Source organism: Arvicanthis niloticus, chromosome 15, assembly GCF_011762505.2.
Source record: "Arvicanthis niloticus isolate mArvNil1 chromosome 15, mArvNil1.pat.X, whole genome shotgun sequence".
NCBI lineage: Eukaryota > Metazoa > Chordata > Mammalia > Rodentia > Muridae > Arvicanthis > Arvicanthis niloticus.
The window spans coordinates 22989936-23000074 of NC_047672.1; the positions used below are offsets into that span (position 1 = coordinate 22989936).

At 40.6% G+C, this 10139-nt stretch overlaps 1 protein-coding gene across 4 annotated transcripts; it reads right to left on the reverse strand.

Annotated features, from left to right (window-relative positions):
- Positions 1-4430: 4430 nt before the first annotated feature.
- Positions 4431-9440, reverse strand: Or9a4 (olfactory receptor family 9 subfamily A member 4). Of its 4 annotated transcripts, none has more exons than XM_076913486.1 (3): positions 9119-9440; positions 8258-8361; positions 4431-7529 (listed from the first exon to the last, which is right to left on the reverse strand). In XM_076913486.1, the coding sequence occupies exon 3, from the start codon at positions 7497-7499 to the stop codon at positions 6555-6557; it is 945 nt and encodes a 314-aa protein (XP_076769601.1). In that variant the 5' UTR covers positions 7500-7529; positions 8258-8361; positions 9119-9440; the 3' UTR covers positions 4431-6554. The 4 variants fall into 4 exon arrangements, with proteins under 4 accessions (XP_076769601.1, XP_076769603.1, XP_076769602.1 ...); XM_076913488.1 differs by having other exon boundaries at positions 8251-8361; XM_076913487.1 differs by having other exon boundaries at positions 9058-9440.
- Between the last annotated feature and the right edge of the window lie 699 nt (positions 9441-10139).

Here is a 10139-nt window from a genome sequence, read left to right on the forward strand (position 1 = left end):
TAGGTCTATATTTTTTTAATGAGACAATGTAATACCTATTAAAACGTGCTTGGAAAAGGCCATCAGAAATAATCTAGTAGATATTGGAATTACATTTGTAACCCGTGAGCTAGGTGTTCTCTGATAGTCTTTTTTTATTGGATATTTTATTTACATTACAGATGCCATCCCCTTTCCCCATCCCCCCCCCCCAAAAAAAACCCCTATCCCATGCCCCCTTTTCCTTTTTGCTTTTATACACTTTTTTAAGATGTTAATCAAAGGCTTTATAAGTTTGGTATTGCTCAATCAGAAGTGTAACCCAATACCCAACCTAGATATATCAACTATCTTTGACTAGTGGAGACACGTGAACATCTGCCTTGATATCCCCCGCTCTCTTTCTCTCTCTTTCTCTCTCTCATCACCTAGCTTCTCCTCTCCTTCTTCTCCTCTCCTTACTCCTTCTCTTCCTCTCAGTACTCCTCCCACCTTAGCTCCTCCTACATAGCACCCTTCCGGTTAAAATAAAACTTTTCTCTCAAAATACAATTAGAGCATAATTATACCAATTTGTACCAGTGAGGTACAAGATAGTCCTAATGATCAGTCCATCATTTGGTTGACTAACCAGAACCTCTGTCATCTCTCCTAACTAAAACACTTGGTTCTGAACCTGGCTTTTTCCTTGGCTTTAGAATGAATGTCAGCTGAAAACCATCCACTCAGATCTTTTCTCTCAAGGTAAATAGCCAGGATTGGCTATGAGACTATAAGTTTTCAACCCCGCCAGAAATCCAGAATGGCTGAGTTAACTAAAATTATGGGAAGCACAAACCATAGCTTCTAAAACTTAGCCAATTTATAGATACCGCTGAACACCTGGACAGTCCCTGTACTACAAAATGTTGGAGCATCTGATCTTCAGCCTTCTGACCCAGGATCATCTGACAGACCTTAGTGCTGCAGAATTATTAAGGGCTGATTACTCTGTCTAGGCAGATATAATCAGTCGACTATTCTGCAAGTGTGTCCTTTTCTGGACAGTAATTTGTCTGTATATGGAAAGAGGCAATTCTTGCCTAGTGGTTGTCTCACCACAACTGAAGTAACTCCAAAGATGCTCAATTTCTGCTTAGAATCCAATACAGGAAGCTGTCAGGAGCAAACAGGTCTCTAATCAAAATGAACATTACTACAGACATGTTTATAACGTCAATTCTGTGGACTTCTGACGTTTTGAAAACCAACTATCTGTGTAAAGTAATCTGGACTGTTGTCTGCTAACTCCACTCAGCTATTTCTAAATAAAACATAGAAAACACCCTAACAATAAACTCCAAGCCATGAATTTGCTATAGTCCCTTAATTCACAGGCTAACCATCTCAAATCTGTTAACTTAATACATTAAAGCTAGGTCAAGGTAGAAAGAAGCAGATGTAAGCCCCAGAACTCAGACAACAGAAAGGAAACCTTTGTCCTTTTTGAGAAAAGGGAACCTGTGTTGCCACACTTCCTGTCTTATGACAAAAAGAGTTGCAGACTCCTGGTGTCAGGAAATGAGGACATCTAGTGATTTCTGTGGTTGAAGTCTGAATATCCCACAAGATGAGAAGTTACTCATGTACAGGTTCTTAAAGAAGCCTAGACAGGGGCTGGCATGAGAAAGAATATTCAGGGACTCTGTATATCATTTCAGTTACTGGGAAAGGGTAGATAAATATGGCCTTTGTTAGGAGCAGTATATGAGTTTTAAAATGAATTTAGTAAGACATGTGGGTTGGAGTTTTGACTTTGCCTCTAAAATACTTTCCCTTACATATCAGGCACACTAGGTACAGTCTTTCTAGCTTCATGAGGGTATAAGTAACATGTTCGAAAATTTACCCATTTGAATGTACAGCTCCATAGATTTGGTACATTCACTGTGGTTTACAGCCATCACCTCAAAAAGAAATCCTGTAAGCATTAGGTATCACTACATCATCTCTGTACTCCTCTCAGCCCTATGGAGCCACACTGGTCTACTTCCCATCTCTACAGAGTTTCTTATGCTGGTGTCATGTGAATAGAAGCATACAATGTATGGCTTTTTTTTTACTCTTTCCTCTGCTTAGAATAAGATTTTAAAAATTGGCCCATGCATTCCAGCATGTAGCAGTGCTCCAGTCTAAATCTCGAGTGTCCCCCTCATAGGTCAAAAGCTCACTCCCTAGGATTGTGATAATGGAACATGGTAGAGCCTTTAAAAGGTAGTAACCCCTAGAATGTATAGAGGACCCTGAGAGTGTGCTTTCTATGAGGGCTGTACTATCCTCACCCCTTTCATTTTGCTCCCAAGCCAGGAGTTGTTGTCTTCTATTTTAACATGAAGTGTGGCCAACTAATTATGGATTGAAATCTCCAAAATCTTTGGATAAGTTACTTATATCAGGTATGTGTTACAGTGGTACAAAGCTTGTTATCACAATCTATAGATGTCAAGAATATTAACAAAATAAGATGTGTTGAGAGTCTATAGTCTATAGATGAATGCTATTCCATTGGTTTATTCCTTCAACAGCTGATTGGTCTTTTAGCTTTGTACCTGTCAACTAGCATAACTACTCCAAACATCACTTCTCAAATATACACCTAGGAGTGGAATTGCTAGTTCATGTTGTTATCTGATACATTATTTAAAGAACTTTCTGTCTTCAAAACCCTTCCCGTCAGGAATGTGTATGAAATCTAATATTTTCCATACCATTGTCAACACACGCTCTTACCTAGCTACCTTGCTTTATGCAAATGTGCTCCCATGGTGACTTTGATTTGTATTTCATCTCCATTATTCATCATCTTTCTTGTACTTTGAATAACCTCTTCTGCTGAGAATGATGTTTTTGTTCATATTAGACTTTTTAACTTAAGATGTAAGGAAAGGATATGGCCATATCAACACACCTTATTTTGTTAATATTCTTGAGCTCTCGGCTTCTATGTAAAGATCTAGGAAAAGGCTCTGCAATTGAGTTTTTATGGCATGCTGAAGATTAAACCCATCACTTTCTACATACTATGCCACTTTTCCCCCAATAAGCCATAGTGTCCTTCCTTTGTTTTTTTTGTGGGGTTTTTTAGTAAAATTTATCATTAAAAATCTTGTATATGGTACTCAGGGCAATAAAACAAAAGCTGGTTGGTAGGCCTCCATAACTGACATGCCAGATTCCAAAACACTGACACAATTAGAAGGTGTACAATCAATGCAACTTACATTAAATATTGTAAAAGAAACAAAAGTACTTTAACTTGACAATTAAAGAGCCTTAACACATGTAATAACACCTGTTTGAAATCCAAATCCTGCTCCAACTTTATCTCTTACTGACATAATATCATAGAGAACTGCAGCTAACTTCCAAATATGTTTCTGAAAATGTTCAGAACCAGACTTCCAAATGAAGACTGTTATTTCCAATATTGGATTGATTTCTAGACCAGTACATGATTAAGTCAGAATAATTGGTCACATTTAAGAACAATACAAGAGTCATTATAACTTCTCTTTTTGATTCTCTGTTACACAAGGTCTAAAAACTTGAGGCAGGGTAGTTTGTATCATCAGGGGTATAGGTAAGCAATGGTGGGTCAGGAATAGATGACATCTGAAATGTAAATAAAAATATCCATTAAAAAAGAGACATATAGGTAGGAAAACATGTTCTTAGAAAAATCTGTTATGCTGTAGGATTACTATAGCAAAAATGTCTCAAAGATATAATATTAAAAGGAACTTGAGTATCTGTAATTGAAAAAAAATATCTTGTATGTGTATAAAAATATCACATACCAAGACCAACCAGACCCAAAGTCTATACAATTAAATGAATTTATATATAATTTGAAATGGCATTTGAAATGGAAGCTGTGTAACTTTACATTAAATTTTATATTTTCAGTAGTGAGTATATTTTAAGCACTTACCCACCACTCAAGCCAAAAGAATGACAGAATTAGAACTTTATAAAACAAATAGTTTTGTGTCCTCTTTCTTAACTTCTTTGTTTTAAGACAGGCTCCTGCTACACAGTTAATGCCAGCCCAGAAGTCAGCGTGCAACTCAGCATAGCTTCAGGTTTACCTCTTCCCTCTGCCTCCTGAGTACTAGAATTACAGGTATGCATCCAAAACTGTTCCCCAAAATACCATGATTTAACATCAGGACTACTTAACAAAATCTCTCTTTACTTGGACAAATGTGTGTATGTGTGTGTGTGTGTGTGTGTGTGTGTGTGTGTGTGTATGTGTGTGTGTGTGTGTGTGATGAAGGTCTCGGGCCTGTGGCATATATTAAAATTGGATAGGAGTCTGACTTTGTATAGCCTTTAAGACAAATAAGAGAGATTCAATTATTTTATTTTATATAGGAAATTTTATTTATAATTCATAATATAAATTAGTATATGTTTACAGAAATAAAAAGAATATTAAAAGATACATGGTGCCAAGTCTTTCCTTCCTTCATGCCCACCTCATTGCCATAATTTCAGGACAACTAGTTACCATTTCCTTTTTCTGTTGCCATCCATAGTGGCTGCGACTGTGCAGCCATTTTTATTCTGTACACTCTGCTTTTCTTGCTTAAGAATGTAGAGCTTATAGCATTTCTAGCCATTGCAGAAAGAACATCATTGTTCTGGCAGCTTCATAATAGTTCATTGCATGGATGAAATGTTGTTTAAACAGCTCCCTGTGGACATCCCATACAGCATCAATTCATAGCTTTTAAAAATTACTACAGTGGATTACTACACAAAGTAGCCATGACCAAAGAAATGGTAACAGTGACTAGGAGCAGGGTGGAACTGGTGGAAAAGAGGGAAGTTGGGCCTCAGAGCAACACTGGAAACAGATGGACAACCGAATGGAAAACTTTTGGTTATTTTGAGTAAGGAAAAAATGAGAACCCAGGAGTACACTGTAGAACTGGAACCACCAATAGAGGAACTCAGAGATGAATTGGGGAAGCACAGCAGAAGAGGGTGAGCAGATAAAGAAAGACAGAAGCAATGGAGGCCTGGAAAAAAATGAGGACTGAGCATCCCAGAGAGGAACAGAGGTGGCCTCTTCTTCAGCCCTGTGTACTGCACCCCTCAGCCCAGGACGATGGGAAGCCCAGCCATCTTCTCACTTCTCATTCTATCTCCATCACCTAACTTCTTTGTGGTAGGAACAGGATCTGGGTGATAATTAAGAAAACACTCCTTCCCCAGGTCGTTCTCTTAACACCTCAAGAAAGCTCTCCAATTAGGGAGGTGGTTGCTAGGTCTCGGGTAGCCCATATGTCTAGGAGTGAGCGCCTGCTGGACTAGGCAAGGATTTCTGATGGTTAGATAAAAGCCAGCATTCCTCAGGAACAGGTAAACTGATTCCCATCTGCCTGAAGGAGTCATTTCCCTTCCCTCTGGCAGAATGGGCATATGGCTACCTGTAGTTGCATATAGGGCTCATGCTGGCCTCCAGATTCCCTCAAGCAAGTCGTTGTACATTTCACAATCTACACTGGTCTCCTCGTCCTTGCCTCACCTGAGCACACTCATTCTTCACATGTTCCACATGATTTGTCACACCTTTTACCTGTGGCCAGCCTCTTGCTCTCTTGCTTCTCTCACTCTTCTCTCTTGCTATGTTCAATTCTCTATCCTCCTGTTATCTCCACTCTGTTCTCCTACTCTCCAGCCCTGGCTGTAACCCATCTGTTTTCTCTCTGCTCTGGACTCTTCCAGATACCTCTGGATATATACTCTCTCTTATTCATAATAAAAATCTTCCCCGCTAACAATGGAGTGACCTTGACAAAAATTTCCTTACTATACGCTCTCACGTGGTTTTAAATTTTCCCATAAAAAAAAAACAGGGCAGATACACAGCTGAACTCAGAGGGACTATGGCAGAATACAGAAAACCTATACAAGTTCAAGCCAGAATATGGAATCCCAGCACAAAGGAGGGGACTTGAACACAAAATCTCACTCTTAGCCAAGAAGCAATTTTCAACGGAAAGCTTCTGGGAGAGGGAAAATTGATTGTCTTCAATGGAGTGGCACTTGTACTACAATGGAGTATCAACCACACTCCACAGTAGACATCATGCTAGGAGGAGATGATCAACACAGATAAGGCTTGGTGTTTTTTTAGTATATTTTTGTTGTTGTCATTGTTTTGTTTTTGTTTTTGTTTTTTGTTTGTTTGTTTGTTAGCCCTGGCTGTCCTGGAACTCACTCTGTAGACCAGGCTGGCCTCGAACTCAGAAATCCGCCTGCCTCTGCCTCCCAAGTGCTGGGATTAAAGGTGTGTGCCACCACCGCCGGCTATTGTTTTGTTTTTAAGAGAAGGAGAGTATGAAGTTGGGTGGGCAGGGAAGGGGAGGATCTAGGAATATAATCCAAAAATATGTGGTCACAATTTCATCTTAGAACACAGATTATTTGATAATGATGGTGATTGTGGTGCAGCTCAGAGATGTTCTTCTCAGATTATTCCAACGTTTGTAGCATGTGTTTGGCCATGTAGATGCCTCAGGACAAGGTTAGCTCTTGAATAAATGGTAGCAGCGGTTCACTCCATCCCGAAGGGCCTCTATGACTTTGTCATTACGGAGTGTGAAGATGAAAGGGTTGAGGAAGGGAGTAACAATCGAAATCATTAGGGAAACCACCCTATTGTAGTCAGCTGCCTGTGTCTGCTTGGGTTTCACATAGAGGAACAAGCAGCAACCGTAGCCAATGACGACGCAAGTGAAGTGGGAGGCGCAGGTGGAGAAGGCTTTCTTCCGGCCAGAGGCTGAGGGGATCTTGAGGATGGTGGCAATGATATAGGTGTAGGAGACAATTGTGGGGATCAAAGAACCAAAAAGAACAAAGACCGCCATTAGAAAGAGGATAAACTCTATGAAAATAGTATTATTGCAGGATAATTTGAGCAACTGCCCTCGGTCACAGAAGAAATTGTCCACCACATTTGATTTGCAGTAGTTAAGTTGAAACGTAGCATAAACTGGCCAAATTTGATAAAGGAACCCAAATATCCATGATACAATTACCACAGAGTTGCAGGTGCGACTGTTCATGATGACACTGTACCTCAAGGGGTTGCAGACAGCTACATAACGATCCACGGCCATTGCTCCAAGCAAAGAAAACTCCGTGGTCCCCAGAGCAAGTTGCAGAAAGAGTTGGGCCACACACCCAGCCAAAGATATACCTTGCATTCCAGGGAGCAGCAGCCCCCAAAGCATCACAGGTACAATAACGCTTGTGACCAAAATCTCCAGGATGGAGAGGTGAACAAGAAAGAAATACATGGGGGACTGCAGACGCTTATCAACACAGACGATCACGATGATGACCGTGTTTCCCACTAATGTCACCAAGTAGAAAAAGCAGAAGGTAGCAAAAAGGATATGGCGTAGTTTTACAGAGCCAGGAAAACCAACAAGATAAAATTCAGTGGCACTAGTGTGATTCCCCAACATTTAGTTCTGAGTCCTTGTTCCTTGTGAAATCTAGATAGCAAAATCGAGAAGACAATGTTTCTCACCTCAGAATTATTGAAGATATTACTAGATTCAAAAAACCATTTCCTTGAGTTTCTTAACTCCACAACTTGGCTATTATTCCTATCCAAAGTTGTTAAATATTTAAGAAATCACACATGTATGAATTCATGTATGTAAATATATATGGATACATAATAGAAGTGTGCTGGTTCAAATGGATACATGTGCTAATCATCAATACCACAACATTTACATCATACACAGGGAAACTCACCCAGTATAACATGTACCTTTGTCTCTCAACATGACAGAAATCCTGCTACAATCTGCTGTGATCAGCCGTCGCACTTCTTTCCTGATCATGGTCTGCTCAGTTATAGTACCTTTTCTCTGCAGTTGTATCCCAATCTTACAGACCCCCACTGCACTTCAACGATTCTAAGTACCAGTCAATCTGACCTAGACGGGGCTCTGTATCCTTTATGTCCTCCAAACACAGGCTCCATTTCTATTGTGTTCATTTGAAAGTTTCCACCTTTGCAATATACGGGTCAGTTATGGGGTGTGGCTGGGAAGTAGTATCTACACAGGATACTGTCATAAGAAGTAGCTTTTTCTAAAAGAAAGTATTATATCTTCCTCTGACTCTGAGCTTGCTCCCTGGAATAGCTTGCACGCCTCCATTTTTTTTTTTTTTTTTTTTGTATGATGAAAGATATCTCCTCACCTCTTACCTTAACTGAATAAGTTTTCTGCAAGCAAGCCAAGAAGAGGCCAGACTAAGTAAGGGGGCTCAAACTTTAATCTTCAATTTCCATCTGTCCTGAGAAGTCTCCACCTGGGACCAGAAGGCAAGAAAATAACTTAGGAGCAGAGATGGCACCTCCTACATCCCTTGGGTCTCGAGCTCTACTTTCCATGGGAGATAGAACTTCAAATGACTTGTCTAACCTGTCACTGACTCAGTCCCACCAAACAGCTTCAAAAATGGCCCATCAGCTCTACTGTGACTGCCTGTTTTCTCCACAGTCATAAGAGGAAAGGAAAACACCAGAATGCACCAATGGATCAGCCTGGGTTCCTTCCCTCACCTCATTCAGGTCTTTGCACAAGTGCCTCCTCCTCCTCCCAGCCTTTCATGTAAAGAAACCTCATTTTCTCTAAAGCAGAACAGAACACCTATAATACCCTCCACCAGGCTGTATGTTCTTACCACTGCTCTTACTGGTAAGATCTACCATCAAATTATATGTTTGCCTGCTTACAACTGAACCCCACATTTGATTAACACATCCAAGGCTTGCCCTCTATCACTCTCATACTCGTATTGCCAGTGTCAAAAAAAACAACTTTGATGACATATGAACTCAGCGGCTTTTTAATGAGTATGCCAATGAATAGAGATGAGGACATGGGAACTGAACAGAGAGTACAGCATGATTTTGTAGATCTGCCAGTCCTAGAGCTCTACAGATAGAAGAATGGGAATAAGAGAGAGGTGGGATTTGGGAACAAGTCAGCACTTTGTACCAACCCTGCACGGAACCAGGTAGATGTGGTCTCTGCAAAGGAGGAAGATATGACTTCAGGCTCACCCTTTGTGCAGCTCCTCAGTCTCTCTTCAGCGTGTCTTTGTCCTTAAAACGTGAAAAGCCAAGTATTTCTATGATGGTGCTTTGCCGTTTTGTAGCTCACAGGCAGAAGCCCCTGGAAGACATCTCCAGACAAGGGACTCAACTAGAAAGTTCATTGCCTTTTCTTCCACTGGCATCTCTTGGCTAGTCCAGCCCTAAGGCCATAAGGCAGAGCCAGCGGCTTCTTTGTCCATTCATAATAAAAAACACTGTCCACACACAGTGAGTCTTAGGCAAACATCCAGAAATCATATTGTTGCATAAAGTTCATTTGTCTTCTTCCCTTATATTCTCTGCTTTCTTCTTTCTTTCCTATGTCTGCCCCCAAGGATAGTGAGCTATCCACTAAGGTGCAATTTCTAAAGTTCAAAGATACACGAGGGATACTGGCAAAGAAAAGCTGAACAGAACTTTTATCCTTCTCTCTGGAGGCTAATCAACTTCTGGAACCCTGAAAAGTCATTTAGTCAGGAAACTTGAAGCTTCCCTCATCGGGAACTTCTGAATCCCCAGGTTAGCTTCTCTCGGGTTCTAAGTTATGAGCAAACAACCCAGGCTGGGAAGTGGCAGCCTCCTCATCAGATCTGTACCTAGCCTTGATACAGTTTAGCCCAACAGAACCTCAGCCACACTCAAGATAGTGCTCTCACTATGGGCTCCTATAGGAAGATCAAAACCCAAAGTCACAAAATGAACTGCCAAGAATTGTCTCTGTGTCTCCATGTTAGGAGCCTACTTTCCCTACTAATCTCCATCTCCTATCAGGTATACTGTGCCTGAAGTTGTGTATATTATAGCAATAAAACACAAATGGGGAGAACTGCCCCCATTTAAGCATCATAGTCTGTTAATATCAGGGGTCACTGAGACTCTCCAGCACACACATTTTCCAATGGCAACCACTAAGCTCAGCGAAGCATTTTTGTGAGTCTTCTCATGTTATGCCTCCCTAATCTACCTGAATTGAGGAGTAAAATATAAA